The following is an 18,789-nucleotide window of genomic DNA, read 5'->3' as shown; positions in this document are numbered from 1 at the left end:
GTTGACTGTACCATTATCGTCATGTGGGGGTGTTATCGAGAGTGTGCAGGAATTCAATTGGCCTCACCTACGACACCTGACACGACATCTCCTCTCAGTAATATTGGTAGATAATACATAAAGTCATGCGTGAGGAATACATCGTAATATATCGAAATACGACTAAACATATTAGATTATACCTTTTATTCCTCCCTCTTGTATAACATTTTCATCTCACCTTTGTCATTGGTTTTCATTGAACTTAATAAAAGAGCATCATATTATTTGAGAGCAGACGTGTTGTTGTCACTGTACTTATATGGTAATAATAATTTAAAATAATTTATAATAGGGCTGCAAGATATAATTATCAAAGCAGTAAAAAAAACATCACGTGAACGTATTCTAACATAGCGTAGCGGAGGCAATGCCAGAGATCGTCTATGATAAAGTAAGGTCTAACTAAACCATAACCTAACTAAAAACTGAAAACCACAAGACCTCAATATCTGTGATTATATTTTCAGTTTGTGGGTTCACAGATTTTTCAGTCTTAACGACTGCATGACTGACCTAAAAACTCATCTGTACTGCAGACTGTAAAATTATGTAAAAATAAGTGAATGTTATTGTGACAGCATGGTAGTTTGATTATTTCTCCATCAAAGCACCCAGAAATCAAGCAGTAGCCTACTGTAGAGCTGACATTATTTAGGCTATTTAGGCGATTATTTGATTAGACTCTTTATATAAATAAATAAAATGATAACTGTGAGTGTATTGTATAAGCAAAAAAATACTAAATGGTCACGTTGCTCAAATGTTCTATTTACTTTCCTATTCTTAAATACAATCCGGATTCTGGAAAAAGGTCCGGAGTGAGAGCTCCTTATTTTCGTCATTCCCTCTGGTCGGACTCCGCAGCTCGGCCACAGCCATTCTGCCTTGCTGTCGGCGAGGAGGACGATGCTGATAATGTTAGAGCGAGTCAACAACATTTAAATTCACAGCTAATTTAAACATAGTTATACTTTTAGATCTTATTAAACATAATTAAATTCGAGGGGTTCCAGGCACATCGAAAGAACCAAGCGTGGTAAGTGTTTTGTTGACTGGAGGCCTGATATGTGCACCCAAGAGCTTGCTCGTTTCAGGAAAAGGAGCGCAAGGGAGGGAGTCATTTCCTTCACCGCCATTTTGTGATAACAAGGAGCCGAAACAGATCCAAGAGCTGAATCCTGCCAGCCATAACGCGGAGAACATATTGTAGCTAGTTTCACAGACTCTGTATATTTAGAGCAAATGGTAAATGGCAATTTGCAGCCGAAAATTAACCTCTGTTAGCTTATTTTCCACTCCTTGGTATAAGTCGTTGCTATCTGCAATACCAGCTAACTATAGGCTCGACACCTCCTATTAGCTGATAATGTTAACATGTATTTGGTTGGCCAGATAGCTAACTAATTGGGTCGTCACATGTTAGTCGGAAACCACAGCATTTGTAGCATTTTAGCAAAGATGTCACACGTCACATTTTACTGCGTGTGCACAGACAGCCAACGCGTTGGAGCTAAAAGATGATGCAGCCGCTATAACACGACACCAAGTTGTGATTAACAATTATATTCTTATTTATTTCTAGAGTTCACAATGACCAACGAGGAGCCCTTACCCAAGAAGGTGAGTGTCTTTTCAAGTTTCTCCACTTTATTAATCATGTGTTGTGAACCTCTTTGTGACTAAATGTGACATTAGTTGATTGATTAGTCTGTCTGACCAGTCCTTGCCTTTCTTCTGTTATAGGTTCGCCTAAGTGACTCTGACATGAAAACCCTGACCAGGGAGGAGTTGTGTACAAGGTATATAACAGTTCTGCAATTGGAGATTAATAATAATGTTTAGGGTAAACGTATTTGTCTTTAGCAGTTCATGTTTACACTTTTCTCCTCCTTTCAGGTGGAAACAGCACGAAGCCTATGTCCAGGTCCTGGAGGCAAAGTATGCAGAGCTATGTTGTAAGTACATCTGCATAGATGTAATTTTCTTGACAGCAATACACACTGTAACTATATTTGGCTGCTTGTGAAAGGAATATGCCTTCTAATGCATTTGCTTTTCTGCCTCTCTTCACTGCCTTAGCCAACGATGTGACAGGGCTGAAAGAGTCGGAGGAGAAGCTCAAGCAGCAGCAGCAGGAGTCTGCACGCAGGGAGAACATCTTGGTCATGCGACTTGCCACTAAGGAGCAGGAAATGCAAGAATGCACAGTATGTATCCATTCTTCCTCTTTCTGAACATTACAGATTATGATTATGGGGAGCTGTGGTTGTATTTGTTTCATAGGGCAAACACTTGATATAGTCCCTAAGTTCATGCTGAATTCTTCAGAGATGAGATGCTGGTTGAAGCACCCAGTATCTCCTGGAGTAAGACTGGATGACCTTTATTCTTGTGAATCAGTAATCACAAATGAATAATGCTGTGTACTCAGTCTTGTCTTAGAATGATCAACAACAAAAAACAACTAAGTATCCAGTATATAACAATATAAAACTGCAGGAGTCAAGTAACAGCTCATCATATATATATTGTACCTTTACTTGAACTAGCAGTCATGTGTCAGAATTGGAATTCTCAAATTTTCTTCCTGTTGACCAGTCTAATGATTGACATCATATCAGCCTTACATTATATTCCCCCTATATTCACTTATCATCGTGGTATGCAGGCTAAAGTGCTGGTGTTGCTTCTTGGCCTAAACACGTGATACAAATAAGTTTTTGGGGAAGTGCATGCACTTTTCTTAATGCAGGCTAAAGGTAGATTGTGTTGAGGAGGTTATTCTTTGCTCCTGACAGACTGACGGCTATAGTAGATCAGTCAGTGGCTTTATGGCAGCAGATGCCATTCTTTTAGGGTGGCTAAGATGAAAGCAACATCCCCTGCCAGGTCTGGGTTGGAAAAGTTTTTTGCTGGATGTGTCCAGGAAAACAACCCATATCTGACATTAACTTTTATTGTAGAATTAATTGATTTATGGCTTTGATGTAATATATTTTTTTTATTTAACTAATTATCCAACCAAGTATTTTATCTTGAAATGTTCATAATTTAAATAAAGGTGCAGTTATAGCTGATTTATATCCTTTGAAAATACAATAAAGATATTGCTTAAGTCCTCATCTTTAATAATCAGATGTGGGAAAATCCAGCTCTGTATTAGAGCAAGATGATGTACCCTCTTCAGATTATGGTGAAAAATGATAATACGGCTATCAGTGACTAGAGTCCAATGCAAGGATTTTCTTTACCTACTGCATCAGCACTTCTTCACTGGTAGAGATGCACTCCACTGCTCTTTACCGACCACTAACATCTGTTTGTTTTGTCTGCAGACTCAGATCCAGTACCTCAAGCAAGTCCAGCAGCCGAGTGCAGCCCAACTGCGGTCATCCATGGTGGACCCAGCCATCAACTTGTTTTTCCTCAAAATGAAGGCTGAACTGGAACAGACTAAAGACAAACTGGAGCAGGCCCAAAATGAACTGAGTGCCTGGAAATTTACACCTGATAGGTAAAGACAATCAAAATAACTTCCCCCCCCTTCAAAAAAAATAAAAGTCAAGACTTCCTCACGCCCCCACCCTCACTCTCACTGCAGGCATGCAGGAACAATGGTGGGGGGGAAGGCTGACAAATGCTGTACTCACCTCGAGACTCAGACTTTACAGAAAGCCAGTCACTGCAAAACAAAACTGTTTTTGTACTTTTGCACTGTGCCTGCTACATAGCGCATAACCTAAAGTGAAAAGACAGTATGGTCAGGTGACACTTGTGTTTCAGCTCTCTCCCCTCGTATTCCCTCACCGCCCAAGGGCCTGAAGGAGTCCGGACTGATCCTGAAGAGGTGATCGCTCACTTCCTGACATGGATATGCCCTCCCCGCCCCCTCAGCTCAAACCAGACAGCTCATATATTATATAGGGGGTTATGGAGGAGATTGAGTTAGGCAGGGAGCATCCCTAGCCTAACAGCAATTGAGCATTTTAAAGACAATTCCCACACTTGGTTTATAAAGACATTTAACTGTGGATTACACCACACACATACCTGCTAGTCTGCCTGAGAAACATAAAGGCTTTTTGGACAGTCTAGATACATTGCAGTAACATGAGGAAAGTTCTAGGATTTAAAATTAAGACTTTGTGGGGAGGAGCCACTAGAAATGATAAGACTGTGAGCAGAGCCGGATTCTCGGTCCACAAGGGGCTATGGTTCAGGCACGAGACTCCAATTGCCCATGTCTCTGAACATGGGCCTACTCACGGTAGAGTGTATTTACATGTTTTACGTTGTTACATGTTTCTTTTTTATTGGCATTTCATTTGATCTGACAAACACTTACTGCAGTGTGTGAAACAAGAAGCTCTGATTGTTTACACTGACATATTTGCACTTTAAATGACGGATTAAGCATTGCTTAATTCTTCTGATATGTTGAAACACACTGCTGTAGGTGCCACGAGTCCTGTTTTCAAGTTGTGAATGCAAATGTCTTTAACAAGTGATGTTATGAACTGATGAGAATGTATTTATTGTATTTATGTGTATTTTTGTGGTTGACCTCACAATCTCTCCCTCAGCCCCTTATAGCAGACTTTTCTTTATGGCCTGTGTGGCCACTAATTTCACAATAAGAATCCACTGTGGAATTTGTTATGATCTTTACCTGTATTTAAAAAAACAACTAATTTTTACTTTCACACCTGAGACAGTGGGATTTTTGCTGGCAGTGTATACACAGCCTGTTGAGTGAGAAAAGCACATTTCCTCTCAGCATCTTGGACAAATTAGTAGTTTATTGCTAAATGAGAATAAAATATTTAGTGCATACTTGCAATTCTTTTAGAGTAACATACATTGATTTTTTTTATTTGTCTAATACGCTACGTGGAAATAACCATCTCCAGTTTAATGACCTCTGCTTTGACATGGTACAGCTGCTGAATAATATGCCATTATTGTTAGTATTTAAGTGTCCTTCCACAGGCATATTTAGATAGCAGTTATTTATGGTTTAAAATAATTTGCATAAATCTCATTTGTGTGCAGTCACAATAATTCCTAATGTAAAATGAACAGGTGTGCTGGTGTTGAAGTATTTCTTGACCTGTTGTAAAGCTGAGAAAGCAAAACTTTTAGCAGTTTGATTTTACTGTTGAAACACCTGCTCCTGTGTATTTATGGTGATGAATACACAAAACTAGTGCCTGATTATGCAGTGCACATTTCCTTTTTGCTCGCAGGTAAAGATTGCTATTTAAATTTTAGGTTTTCTTGTAGTTTGTCATTCTAATATTACTGTTACATTTTGTTGCTCTGCTTGTTTTTCCACACTCAGCGATGTTGCAAGTGTGTTTGAATTTGAGAAATCAGTAGTAACAGAGTTGCTACTGTTATGTTTAGTGTTCAGTTTTCTTCAATATGCAACATGGTGAAGAAGTTACAGTATAACAGTGGGTGCCTTAGTTTCATAGAATAATGATGTAGGTTGCTTGTTTTGGGTTTAGCTGCTATAAGGGTCTTATGATTCTAATGATCTAAGTTAACTTTTCATTTTAGTTAGTCATTTTGTACTTGGGATCAATTGCAAGAAACCTTTGACATTTATTTGAATGAAGAGACTTGTGACTGTGGGTTGCTGATAACTATATTGTGCTGGAGTCTAATGGACAACGAAGATCCTGTTGTGACTAGAGTCATTTAGGGATGGGTGGGTTGGAGATCTTCTTTTGGTCCTAAGCAAATTGACATTGATGGGTCAGACCATTGGAACAGATCTCTGGCATCTTTTTGCTTGTTGCTTTTGTCTCCTGGTTCACTGTGTGATGTGAGACTTGTTTCCCTTACAGCCAAACGGGGAAGAAACTGATGGCCAAATGTCGAATGCTGATTCAGGAAAACCAGGAGCTGGGCAGGCAGCTGTCACAGGGTCGCATTGCCCAGCTGGAGGCGGAGTTGGCTCTGCAGAAGAAGTACAGTGAGGAGCTCAAGAGCAGTCAGGATGGTGAGAACATGAGCAGCATCTCAAAACTTGCATCACCATGTGATTGCTTCTTATGTACAACTTTTAACATGTCTTTATGATTTGATTTTTCACTGACCCCCACCACCCACAGAGTTGAATGACTTTATCATCCAGCTAGATGAGGAGGTAGAGGGGATGCAGAGCACTATCCTTGTCCTGCAGCAGCAGTTAAAAGAGACTCGCCAGCAGCTGTCTCAGACTCAGGGGGCTTTGGGTGGAGCAGGACCCAGCAGGACTTCACCCACTGCTTCCAATTCATCAGCTGAGCCATCCACCCAGCCTGAACAGGCCAGTGCACCCTCTGAACCAATGGGCAAAGACTACGGGAAGGTCTCCAATGGACCAAGCAATGGGAACTCATCCCAGAGGAGTGAAACCACCACACCCAGCCTGTACCGGGAGGTCAGCAGCACTGAGGAAGACTTTCCCATGTCCCCCATGGTCTCCAGTCCTGGTGAAGCTGAGACCAAACTGTCCAATCACTCAGAAGAAGCGTCGGGGAGTCAGACTGCTGTTGGAAGAGTTGGAGGACCTGTGGGATTCGGGAGCCAGCTGAGTACTGGGTATGAGAGCGTGGACTCTCCAACAGGCAGTGAGACATCATTGACTCAGCATTCGAATGACACGGACTCCACCGCCGACCCCCATGAGGACAAGACTGCCCTGGTGACCAAGGGCACCAGGACTGCAGGGTCACGGCACACTCAGAATGGCCTGGACTCCAGCACGAGTGATGGTGCAGTTTTGTAATGTGCTTTGATATGTACTGTCTTTTTTTAATTTTATTATTAATACAATAGTCAAGACAACAAATGCGTAGTCTGTAATACAGCACTGCTGTCCAAGGCATTTTGTTTTCATCCTTTTCCCGTTGCCTATGGTGATGATGCCTCTTTTCACATTTGTGAAATAACACATTCCTGTTATATCCCTAAACAGGGATATAACAGGAATGGGTTAACGTTAAATTTGAATTGTGTGGATGTATGATTTAAAACTAGTATGTTTCATTCTCTTGTGTAATTGAGCACATCTGTGATGTTCTTGTTTGAACTCTTGACACCTTGAAATCAGGCATCTGGTGTAACTCATCAAAAGTAAATAAAAATCACTGAATTATAGTAGCTTCACAATATATTCAAGGTCATTTTTTGATGTTGGCCTGTTTTGTTTTTTTTAAGACTTTAAACTTTTCATTCACAAAATTCTGTTCAAAAGGTTCTGTTAAATTGTGAGTAGTTTATATGTGATGTTCATATTACTCTGACTTGAGTCCATTTCATGTACTGACCAAATACCAATAAAGACTTTTAATACTACAAAGTAAAACCTGTTATTACTAGCCATCAGTACATTAATATGAAAAGAACATACAACCTGTTGACTTAGCTGAGTGGTAAATATAGGAGGGTGATAAATGAAAAACCAATAAAGGATATTAAGTCAAAGTGTTTGTACAGTAAGGAAAATGTTTTCCTGCACAATGAAATTCTTACTTTGCTGTCCACAATGAATGCTGAACAATATAAAGGTTTATTAGTAAGGTGTTGTGCCACTAGAACAGCTTTAGTGCATCTTGGCATTGACTCTACAAGTCTCTGAACTCTACTGGAAGGATGATCACCATTCCTCCAAACGATATTCCTTCATTTGGTGTTTTGATGATGGTGGTGGGGGTATGTGTCTAACATGTTGGTCCAAAATCTCCCATAAGTGTTCAACTGGGTTGAGATCTGATGACTGCAAAGGCCACATTACATGTTTCACATCACTTTCATAAACATCAAACCTTTTAGTGACCCCCTCATTGCCCTATGGATTGGGGTGCTGTCATCCTTGAAGAGACTATATCTATTTAAGCTTTTCTTTTAATTTGTCACTTGCCTCTATGTTTACATAAAAGTTATAATATAAACAAACATTATATAGAAGATACTATAAAAGAAACATCATTGTACAGTTACATGGCATGTTAAGTTGGAATCTTGTTTAGAATGTGCACAGAGCTTGAAATCAGCTCAATGCAAAGTGGCATTTTATAAATGAACACTTCTCCTCCTTAACACACGGTGGCACTGTGGTACATTTTCCCACCTATTACGGTTAGACATGCCTCATTCAGTGCAGAGTACAGCAGAGCAGTTAGTATCAACAAGGCACGGTAGTGTGTGGACACAACCGAAGCTACGACTCCATTAGCAATTAGCTGTCAGTCGACATGAACACCGAGCCTGTTGTCATCGTCTCTGCTGCACGGACACCAATTGGTAAAGTCAAATAAATACCCTGCACATTCATGAAAAACAGTTGGCAGCTCTACACTTCGCTGTTGCTACACTATAAGTCGTTGTTGAATGAAGTAGCTGTTCGAGAAAACATTACTCTCTGTAGCTGATACGCTTTTATTAAAATGCGTGTAGTCTGTACTGGTGAATATGTCGTTTTTAATTTGGCAAAATGGTTAATGTTCAGTTTTCAATTAGCCTAAATACATCGAGTGCTGCAAAGCTCTGATTGGTTCGCTTCTGTGTCAAGAGTATTTTATGGCTGGTGATTGGCTGGCTGGTCATAGCGCCACGGAGCAGGAGTCTCCTGCCATTGGCTGCCTTCAGCAAGTTCGGTGTGTCTGACGCAGATGCAACCTGTGTGTGTTTTCTCTCCAGGAAGTGATATGTTTAATTTGACTGACACAGTTCTCATACATCCATACACGGTTTTCTCGCTGACATCCCTAAATGATACTGAAAAATGGGAATTTATTATCACTTTATATTGTCAACGTTCAATTATAGTATGTGTGTATTACCTTTTTTTTAGTTTGCCAATTGTAACCACTAATTGAAATTTAGGACTTTGTCATTTACAGTCATGTAAAGCAAAAAATTGTGACAAATGTTGGATGGTCCTCAAAGAAAACAAATTTTAGCACTGAAATAATTAGTCAATCAATGGTTAATCAATGTCAGTCAATGGTGGTTAATCAATGAACATAAAAATATAATGCAACAATTTTGACAGTCAGCAATTGTTTAATCTGTCTAATAGCAAATGCTATCTGGTTCCAGCTTTTCAAAAGTGAAGATTAGATTTGTGTGTGTGTTTTATATTATTTTAAGTTTCTTAGAGCTGATTTACTGATTCTTTGAATGAAAGAAAATTAATCAGGAATGTTTTTTATAATAAATTGGTTATTTCAGTCATTTTTATGCACAAATGCCAAATATTTGCTGGTTCTTTTTCATGTAAGTATTTGCTGCTTGTTCTCATCACATATGACAGTAAATTAAATGTGTTTCTCTTTTAGACTGTTGGTAGAACAAAACTGAGCAGTTTACGGGCAAAGTTGTGATGGGCTTGATATCCTTTGCTGTTTTTACACAGGATCTTTGAACGGCGTTCTGTCCATGGTGCCTCTGCATGAGCTGTGCTCAGTGGTGATCGAGGATGTTCTGAAGCGTGCAGGAGTGAAGCCAGACGAGGTCTCTGAGGTTATCATGGGCCATGTTCTAACAGCGGGTAGATAATCGTGTACTTGTCTGTGGCAGAAGTCCCACATGTCGTTGGGCAATATCAGCCTGATCTGACTTCTTTCTAGCAATATTTAAAACTCACTTAACCTTCACAAATCTCTCATCACTGTGCACTATCTTTGTATTTCTGGTCAGGTCATGGGCAGAACCCGGCACGTCGGGCCAGTGTTCGGGCAGGAATCCCCTACACTGTTCCAGCCTGGGGCTGCCAGATGGTGTGCGGCTCAGGGTTGAAGGCTGTGTGTCTGGGAGCTCAGTCCATCCAGGCTGGAGAATCCACTGTGGTGGTGGCAGGGGGTATGGAGAGTATGAGCAGGGTAGGTTGAGACAACGGGTATCACGGAGGGATGTGAAATTGGAAGCAGATCAGATGAATAACAGATTATGTGGGTCCTTGCTTTAATAAGCTATTGAAAGGGTATGGAGGCTTAATTTTTTTTGTGTACCAAAAGTTCTTGAATGTCTGATCAAATATGCATATCTTTGTTTAGTCTTTATTTGATCAGATGGTACCTTTAAAAAAGTAGCTAATTTTACACTTATTTAGGAAAAGTTCATAAACATCTGTTTGTAATTATAACACATTTGAGAACTCTGGGTTTTTCTGTTAACTGAAAAACTGTGATTTTGTATTAAAACATTTCTCACAGTAACATAATGAAATTGTATGGTTATGGTATTGTTATCATGGCACAGGCATGTAATTAACCATGGTACTCAAACGTTCAAACAATATCCAGTCCTGGTTGTAAATGGCCTATTTCTCATGTAAGCACATACTGTGTAAACCCAGTACCATAATAGTTATGTCCATATTTTCCATCAGCCTATGGGTGAAAACATTATACATCCTTCATAATAACAATAAGTGTCTTTCTTTGTCCACTCAGACTCCTCACATAGTGCACATGAGAGCAGGGGTGAAGATGGGTGATGCCTCCCTGCAGGACTCCATGGTGGCTGACGGCCTGACAGATGCCTTCCACAGCTACCACATGGGCATTACAGGTCTCTGTCTAATTGACGTTTCCAGACAGTGGCCAGTGTTGCACATCCATCGACATCTCAGGCAGTATTGTTCTGATACATCTTTACGTATTTTATCAGCGGAGAATGTGGCAAAGCAGTGGGGTGTCAGTCGTGAGGAGCAGGACCAGTTTGCTGTCCAGTCCCAGAACAAAACAGAGACTGCGCAGAAAGCAGGGCATTTTGATCAAGAGATTGTTCCTGTCATGGTGCCATCCAGAAAAGGTAAGATGTATTCCAGGGATTGATTACCTAACCTGCTCTTTGGTGTGTATGCACTGTAACATTTTTTTTTTCCTCTTCAGGTCCGGTGGAGGTGAAGGTGGACGAGTTTCCTCGACACGGCAGCAACGTGGAGAGCTTGTCCAAACTCAGGCCCTGCTTCATAAAGGATAGCAGTGCCACCGTCACCGCAGGAAATGCCTCGGGTTTGTGCTTATGAACCATGGCATACACTGAGAAAGGCTGTCTGCCAGTGGACTTAATCTGATCTATCTAAAGTCATACTTAACACAAGGATATCTAAGCTGCTTTTATCTCTTTAATTAAGGTATAAATGATGGAGCAGCAGCAACTGTCTTAATGAGCCAGTCAGAGGCTGTGAGGCGTGGTGTTAAACCAATGGCCAGAATTGTATCATGGGCTCAAGTCGGTCTTGACCCGTCTATCATGGGAACTGGACCAATACTAGCCATCAGGAAAGCGGTGAGAAGTCAGCAGCAATAAAAGGTAACATGCATGAGAAAATGCTCATTTATGTTTTAATATTATTTTATTGTGTTTTACTATCTGATAGGTAGAGAAAGCAGGTTGGCAGTTGGACCAGGTCGACTTATTTGAGATTAATGAAGCATTTGCTGCCCAGTCTGTCGCTGTGGTCAGAGAGCTTGGTCTGAATTTGGACAAGGTAATTATCTTTTTTTTTTTTACCAACAGCCAAAAAACAAATGACTTTTTTTCCCATGTTGAAGCTAAAATTACGAGGGGATCATATTTGTTGCCTTAAGAGCTGCAGTAAAAAGCTTTTTGAGAGATGTACATTAATATCAGGAGCCATTTGTCATTTATCATCTAGTGAAAAGTTCTCTCTGTAACTAATTATGTATAGTAACACTGGTAATACCCTATCTCTTTATCCTTTTCTCCTCCTCAGGTGAATGTGAGTGGCGGTGCCATTTCTCTGGGTCATCCTCTGGGTATGTCTGGCTGCAGGGTGCTGGTGACCCTACTGCACGCTCTCCAGAGGACCAGAGGACAGAAGGGTGTAGCGTCCCTCTGCATTGGAGGAGGGATGGGCATCGCTATGTGTGTGGAGAGGGTTTGAGATATACCTAATGCTGCTTTACACATTAGACTAAAGTCTTTTTTTTATTTATGGATAAGGGATACTCATTGTTTACACTACAGGATACAGTATAAAAGGGTTTACCTGGGTTCTTCTGATCAGTGTACTTGTAGCAGAAGTGAATATACAGTATTTTGTGATTGTTAAATTAACACCATTCTTACTGTGAACTTCGCTTAATTTCAGCTTTTCTCAGGTTCCAGCTGCGTAGCTTCGACTTAGAGGATTTTAATTGAATAGTCAGTCTATTCGCATCACTCTTGGTGTGAAAAGACCTTACGAATGGATGTTTTCTTCTAAAATTAGCTGCTTTCAGCTAATTATGGAACTTAAAATGTACACTCACTGGCCACTGTAGTGGGTACACCTGTACAATTGGATGCAATTCAATGCAACATTTGTACCTTAACATCTGTGTTTATGAAGGTCAAAATGTTTGTTTTTGGTGAAGTTGTCAAATGTATAAATTCACTTGTTTATTATTGAGGTCATAGTTAAAAGGTGGTGGTGTACTGGACTACATTATATTCAGTGGTGTTCCTAATACTCTGATCCTCAGGCATGTAGCTGGGGAGGACAAAAATAATAGACACCTCTAAATATGTGGGCCAGTACAACACCATCTTTATCTATGACCTCAATAATAAAACATTTAATTGAATGTATACATTTGACAGTTTCACCAAAAACAAACTTTGAGCTTCATAAACAGATGTTAAGGCAGAAATGTTGTATTGAATTGCATATAGGTGTACCTAATATTTGACAGTTTCACCAAAAACAAACTTTGAGTTAAGCCTTCATTAGTTCCCAGAACAGACATGCTACTCTTTTTTTTGTAGCATAGTTTAACTTGTGATGCAACTTATTTGATAATTGTGGTAAACATTCAATAGATATACTTGCTGATACTGATCAACATTCCAATATCTTCCACTGTGGAATAAACATCAGCCTTGAAACACAGCTAAGTGCTAAACTATGCTAGCCTTCTCTCTAACCTAGTGCTTCCTGTATATAGCTATATATGTGATAGAACTTCCTGCAGTCTAGCTGTTTGACATATCAATAAAGAGTTTTAAGCCACAGAGTCAAGTAGGTCTTTGAAACCCAATAACCACATCTATCAACTGTCATTTACAACCACTGGAGTTTTATTAAGTGTCTCTCCCCCCCCAAAAAAACCACTTACAGTTCCTCTGGAAACAAGAGCCCCAAGGGAGCGGGTGAACAGTAAACGGGCAATGTGCACAGCCTATGCTAGAGCAACAGCCATGGAGAGCTCCTCATATATATACACACACACATATATATGTAAATACAGACGTTGAACCTATCGGAACCAATTGCAGCCTTTTAACTCTCCAGAGATCCAGATTCCACAGCATCCCTGTACGACTGCCCACCTTCTTTCTGTTCTGGGAACAGTCTGATGAGGTCGTCGATGCGGAGGATGGTGATGGCCGCCTCAGTAGCGAACTTGAGGCTCTTTGTCTTAACCATGGTGGGCTCGTACACACCGGCCTGACGGTTGTCTCTAGGCTTGCCATTCACCAGGTCAAGACCAATCCTACAGGACACAAAAAGTAGTCGAATAGTCTGTTCCACAAAACATTTACCTAGTGTAACTGAACAAGATAAAACTCCTCTTAGCAGTTAATGTAGCTCTCAGTGAGATAGGAATTTAACTTTAATAACCTTAAATCCTGCGTCTTTGCAAACAACTCAAGTCTGTACCACTTGTAGTAGATGTAAAGTGAAATTTGTGAATAAACATTTAAAGCCAAAAAAAAAACCCCACTCACCACTTGAGATTCTTGCGTTCGGGGTTAACTTGAGCCTCATTGTGGAATGCACGAAGCTTTGCTACCAGATCAGTGGAGTCTTGTGCTGCATTCACAGCCAGCGTTTTGGGGATCACAAGGAGAGACCGGGCAAATTCGGCAATAGCCAACTGCTCTCTGGAACCCTGAAAGCACAAAAGTGATGAGTAACTTCTAAGCACTGGTGAAACTGGGTTACAACTGAAACTATACTTGTGCCAAATCCTCTCTCTTTAATAAGTAATGCCCAATTCCACATACCCAAACAGATGCATCAGCTTCATAAAATATAACTCACCATGCTGGTAGCATAGTTCTCCAGGTAGATTGACAGGGCTGCCTCCACAGCGCCTCCTCCTGGCACTACCGACTTTGATTCCAGCACCCTCTTGACAACACAGAGTGCATCATGCAGTGAACGCTCCATCTCATCACACATGAAGTCGTTGGCCCCACGCAAAATGATGGAGGCTGACGTGCGTGCTTTGGTACTAACGACACAAAGTTGGGAGAATGCAGAAATGGCTCAGTTAACCCCCGTCACTCTGTGGACACTTGACATTTAGACAAAACATTAAGGACTTCACATTTAAGAGCTATAGATAAGGTGCACTCACTGGAATCTGCTGCACTGACCGAGCTAATTCCACATGCTTTTACATGTAATGTTACAAAAGCAAGACACTTGAATAGTTGCAGTTCTTACTTCTTGACCAGGATGAGTTCATCATCGCAGACGCGTTCCTGCACAACCTCCTCAGCCTGGCCGAGCATAGTGGCCTCGAACGTCTCCTCTCCTTCCAGATTGCTCAGTGAAGGACAGACGGTGGCTGAGAAGGGACAAACAACTACTGTGAAACTACTGACAGTAAGGGGTCCAAGTATCAAAATGAGAGCATGATCAAGACAGTTAAAAACTTGCAGACAGTATGAGGACAAATCATTTAAAAGCCTACCACCACACACTACACCATGCTCTCTTCTTACCTCCTGTTGCTTTAGCGATGCGTTTGAGGTCCTTCTTAAGAACTCTTCTCACTGCCATGGCTCCTACATCCACAAAGTACTTAAGACACATGTCATCAATGCCACCGGTGGTCAGGATAACATTAGCCCCAGATGCCAAAATCTTTTGGATCCTTTCTTTGGTGATATCAGATTCCCTGAAGCAACAAAATATTGTTTCAGTTTAACCACAGAGTTTCGTACAATACATATTAGAATGGCATTATCTTTGTCCAGCCCACAACACTGGCCCAATAGCCCTGAAGAGATGCTGCTGCCTTGACTTGTAGCTGCTTATGTTTTCTCCCACGCATAGCACTGGGTAAACTTGATTCATTATCACAGTAAATTTAAAAGGGATGATGCTTAAAGATTTATGGGACAAAGTCAGAAAGGATTATTCCATTATCTACCTTTGTCTGATCTGGTCAAGCTTCTCTGGGTCATTGATGATGACCTGGACTCCCATCTTCATCTTGGTCTTCTGCAGGCTGAAGTCCAGACAGGCAATCTTGGCATTAACGACACGCTTAACCATGCCTTTGGAAAAAACAAAACTTCATGTTAAACATGGAAAAGTAACAAATTCAATCGACAACATAAGGATAAATTAAAGAATCTAAATTACAAGTCATGTTTCCTTTTAGCTAGCATTTTGTTGTCTGGATAGAAAAGTGCTGCCACAGTTCACAAAGTACTGTGATACATTCCTTTCACAGCCATTGTACTGTCTCCCACGCGTATCACTGCATACACCATCATGAGACGTAGCAGCAAATTTAAATGGGAGTTTAATAAACTACTGTGATAATTTACAATATATTACACAATGTGGCTAAATCCTCATATCCATCACTGAAATGTAACAATTTCAGACTTTGACATACCTTGTGAACCAACTGTGCAGTTCAGTGCATATCCATTAACCAAGAAGCTCTCTTTCTGGCTACGGCCATGGGCTTTCAGCACGTTGACAGAATTGATGGGATATTTGGCCACCCCCTTGCCATCCACAAACTTCACAGCCATGGCAGCATCTACCACTATGTTAGCAAAAAAGTCTGCATCACTGAAGAGCCAGAGTCAAGGGCCATTAAACTGCCAGTAACAAATTATGTACATTTCCTGCAAGCTTGCAGATAGCCATTATCAAACTGAACAAATATAAAATCCAGTGACTCTGTGGGGTGAATCAAAAAGTATTTTTATTGAGCAAAAAGGATACCCTCCAATTATTTTGGAGGACATGGAGGTCTTAGCTGCATTGATTAAGCACTCTCTGCCCAGATCATCTGTCGCAATAGTGAGATTCTCATTAATGTATCGCACTGCCTCCCTTGAAGATGAGGAGAAAAAAAAAAGTCTGGATGTCAGAAAACCTAATCCAGTGTTACACAGAGACTATTAAGAGAGGTTCTCGATGTTAGCATCTTACTTGCATGCCAGACGATATCCACTGATGACAGATGTGGGGTGAATCTTCTGCTTCACCAATTCATCTGCACTTTTTAGAAACTCTGCAGCAAGAATTACCTGAAAGGATGTCACATGGCAAACTTTACAGGAAACAATATTACCAGTTTCCCCACACTAACAGTCACAAACTTACAGATTTTCATACAGATTTGTCTTTGTACCATCGTTTCATTAGGGGTGTCAGAAATAAGGCTGCACAACCCCTTCAGACACTGAAGGATAGTTTCTCTTTCCTGTTAGCATAGCCACACATCCGTAATATGAAGCAGATGCATGGTACTAGAACAGGACATGGCAATTCACCTTCTGAGTATTATGTGCAAGGTCAGAAATATTAAGTAAAATGTACAAAGCACACTTTATTTTTCCTGTGGGATCATAAACCATTAATAGCACTACATTCCTCAACTCTGACACTGTATTGAAGCAGCTGTTGCCATTACTCACCACAGAAGTGGTCCCATCTCCGACCTCCTTGTCCTGCAGGTCAGCCAGTTCACACAGGACCTTGGCAGCTGGATGCTCCACTTCTAGCAGCTTCAGGATGGTTGCTCCATCATTTGTGATGGTCACATCCTGTCAAAGCAGCAACACCACATCACTTAATTGTCTTCTTTCTCCCATAGTGTGTTCTCTCTCTGTGCCTTTCTGCAGGTATCCCTGGCTCTGGAGATGTACATTTCTGATAAACATTCACCAGCCGGATCAGCCTGCCCAGTGTTTGTTTGTTGCTTTTCTTTTCTCTCTCTCCTATATCTACACCCCAAACCATCAAGGCAGAAGGCTGCCCACCAAGAGCTGGGGTCTGTTGGAGGTTTCTTCTATTAAATGGAGTTACTCCTCCCCACAGTTGCCAACTGCTTGCACAAGGGGATTTGTTGGTTTTTTTTTCTCTATAATAATAGTAGTAAGGTCTAGCTCTTACTTTGTGTCCTGAAATGACTTTTGTTGTGATATACAAATAAAATTATATTTAATTGAATTCCACTGATGACCATCTAAGATTTTAATTTCTTGTCATATAGAAAGCGGCAGTTATTGCTGAATGTGATACTGACCCCAATGTCGTCCACCAGCATTTTGTCGAGGCCAACGGGTCCGAGGGAGCTCTTGACGATGTTGGCGATGGATGCAGCGGCCATGACTGTGAAGAAAAAAGGAAAGCTGCTACTAGCGGTACAATTTAAGAGAAGTGGTTCGCATTTTAACATGTATGAATAATCTTATAACAATAAGTCATCTCTGGCACTGAAATTACTCTGTCATTTATTAAGTGGGGCAGAGAATCGGATAGCCCCACCTTCAAACCATGACAGTTTTTTTCTATCATATTAGCATAACCGTCCATTCATCATGACGCAAATGAAAGGTACTAAGATTGGATTACAATAGTTCAGTGAAAACTGCTAACATTTGGTGCCCGTTATGCAGAAAACAGCAGATTTGGCTGCTTTGCAGGATTTCACCGGAGATGGAGAAGTGGCTTAAGGTTAATGTTAGCATTAGCCACACGTGTGTTACATGCAGTTAATGAATCCGTTTTCTTGTCGAGCATCAGAAACACACAAAGAAACCATTAGATGTACCCGACACATCACATGAAACAGCACCACAACTCACCATTTTGAGTGCGAACAGATTCACCAGTTGTTCTCTGGCCGAGCACATTTAACGGACCCTCTAATAGCGACATTTTGGACGACCGTACAACCTAGGAGAAGAAAGAAAGCCGCGCAGTGCACTGTGGGTAAACCGGCATTAACCAGAAGCTTCGAGAAGAAACGTTATCATCAAAAACTTGGACTACGAGATATGAACGCATTTAATTATGCAACAGATTTCAATGTAAAAAAAAATAATTAAATACGCTTCTCATTAACGTATCTTATCAAATGAGAAAAAAGTTTAGTCCTTTTATCTCCTATAAACGACATTTCCCAGCATGCCACTAAACCAATGCGATGGCCCTCCTTCTGTTTTTGAGGATATATGAACCCTCTGTAAACCCCTGCTGTCAATTTTATGTTCAACGCACTGATTTTATGATGGTGAAATTCAAGATATACAGCAGACAGAGCAATTGTTAATGCGCAAGTATTTATAAGACTACAAAATTTTGATTTTCCTTTTTCACTTTATAAGCGTTAATGTTTTTATCGTTTCCTTTCGTACAGTATTTTTTTCTGGTAATATTATGAAATAAATTGCATGATTACCTGTGTTTTATACACACCTGATTGAGGTAGTAGCTAGCCGAGACCATGCCATCTGGTGGAATGCAACACATCCACTCACGTAGGCTAATGTGCTAAAAGTACAAACTAGTTGGCCGACACTTTGTATGCGTGATGTATTTGTATGGATGCTGATTCAGCATCCATACTATGTTTTCCAATCATTTCTTTCTTTCTTTATTATTATTATTATTAATGCATGGATGCTGATTCAGCATCCATACTATGTTTTCCAATTATTTCTTTATTATTATTATTATTATTATTATTATTATTCCGT

The 18,789-nt window shown here is 40.5% G+C and overlaps 3 protein-coding genes across 5 annotated transcripts; 2 read left to right on the top strand and 1 right to left on the bottom strand.

The window, feature by feature from the left end:
* The first annotated feature begins 875 nt into the window (after positions 1-875).
* Positions 876-7,395, top strand: wtap (WT1 associated protein). Of its 2 annotated transcripts, none has more exons than XM_020588423.1 (8): positions 876-1,078; positions 1,625-1,662; positions 1,786-1,841; positions 1,939-1,997; positions 2,122-2,249; positions 3,378-3,556; positions 5,895-6,049; positions 6,162-7,394. In XM_020588423.1, the coding sequence occupies exons 2-8, from the start codon at positions 1,633-1,635 to the stop codon at positions 6,818-6,820; spliced, it is 1,266 nt and encodes a 421-aa protein (XP_020444079.1). In that variant the 5' UTR covers positions 876-1,078; positions 1,625-1,632; the 3' UTR covers positions 6,821-7,394. The 2 variants fall into 2 exon arrangements, with proteins under 2 accessions (XP_020444079.1, XP_020444087.1); XM_020588431.1 differs by lacking the exon at positions 876-1,078 and adding an exon at positions 1,157-1,287 and having other exon boundaries at positions 6,162-7,395.
* Positions 7,396-8,175: 780 nt separating this feature from the next.
* acat2 (acetyl-CoA acetyltransferase 2) lies at positions 8,176-12,382 on the top strand. Of its 2 annotated transcripts, none has more exons than XM_020588452.1 (9): positions 8,176-8,337; positions 9,452-9,586; positions 9,736-9,917; positions 10,491-10,608; positions 10,708-10,851; positions 10,932-11,054; positions 11,177-11,331; positions 11,423-11,533; positions 11,780-12,382. In XM_020588452.1, the coding sequence occupies exons 1-9, from the start codon at positions 8,289-8,291 to the stop codon at positions 11,948-11,950; spliced, it is 1,188 nt and encodes a 395-aa protein (XP_020444108.1). In that variant the 5' UTR covers positions 8,176-8,288; the 3' UTR covers positions 11,951-12,382. The 2 variants fall into 2 exon arrangements, with proteins under 2 accessions (XP_020444108.1, XP_020444117.1); XM_020588461.1 differs by lacking the exon at positions 8,176-8,337 and adding an exon at positions 8,776-8,861.
* Positions 12,383-13,109: 727 nt separating this feature from the next.
* On the bottom strand, positions 13,110-18,553 carry tcp1 (t-complex 1). The gene is made up of 13 exons (XM_020588333.1): positions 18,509-18,553; positions 17,896-17,986; positions 17,334-17,419; positions 16,723-16,851; positions 16,235-16,332; positions 16,025-16,135; positions 15,687-15,868; positions 15,213-15,339; positions 14,782-14,957; positions 14,501-14,624; positions 14,093-14,285; positions 13,777-13,940; positions 13,110-13,541 (listed from the first exon to the last, which is right to left on the bottom strand). The coding sequence occupies exons 1-13, from the start codon at positions 18,536-18,538 to the stop codon at positions 13,328-13,330; spliced, it is 1,725 nt and encodes a 574-aa protein (XP_020443989.1). The 5' UTR covers positions 18,539-18,553; the 3' UTR covers positions 13,110-13,327.
* Between the last annotated feature and the right edge of the window lie 236 nt (positions 18,554-18,789).

The sequence above is a fragment of the Monopterus albus genome, unplaced genomic scaffold (assembly GCF_001952655.1).
Source record: "Monopterus albus unplaced genomic scaffold, M_albus_1.0 scaffold9.1, whole genome shotgun sequence".
In the NCBI taxonomy this organism is placed as follows: domain Eukaryota; kingdom Metazoa; phylum Chordata; class Actinopteri; order Synbranchiformes; family Synbranchidae; genus Monopterus; species Monopterus albus.
This window is presented reverse-complemented; position numbering and strand designations above follow the sequence as displayed.

Bases quoted from the DNA above. Each gene is read 5' to 3' on its own strand.
- tcp1 (XM_020588333.1), bottom strand. From the start codon at position 18,538: ATGGTCTCGGCTAGCTACTACCTCAATCAG. The intron at 17,420-17,895 runs GTGAGTTGTGGT...TTTTCTTCACAG, and splicing joins ATCTGTTCGCACTCAAAATG to TCATGGCCGCTGCATCCATC. The intron at 16,852-17,333 runs GTCAGTATCACA...CTGCTTTGACAG, and splicing joins TGCTGGTGGACGACATTGGG to GATGTGACCATCACAAATGA.
- acat2 (XM_020588452.1), top strand. From the start codon at position 8,289: ATGAACACCGAGCCTGTTGTCATCGTCTCTGCTGCACGGACACCAATT. The intron at 9,587-9,735 runs GTAGATAATCGT...ATTTCTGGTCAG, and splicing joins GGGCCATGTTCTAACAGCGG to GTCATGGGCAGAACCCGGCA. The intron at 10,852-10,931 runs GTAAGATGTATT...TTTCCTCTTCAG, and splicing joins CATGGTGCCATCCAGAAAAG to GTCCGGTGGAGGTGAAGGTG.
- wtap (XM_020588431.1), top strand. From the start codon at position 1,633: ATGACCAACGAGGAGCCCTTACCCAAGAAG. The intron at 1,842-1,938 runs GTATATAACAGT...TCCTCCTTTCAG, and splicing joins AGGGAGGAGTTGTGTACAAG to GTGGAAACAGCACGAAGCCT. The intron at 1,998-2,121 runs GTAAGTACATCT...TCACTGCCTTAG, and splicing joins AAAGTATGCAGAGCTATGTT to CCAACGATGTGACAGGGCTG.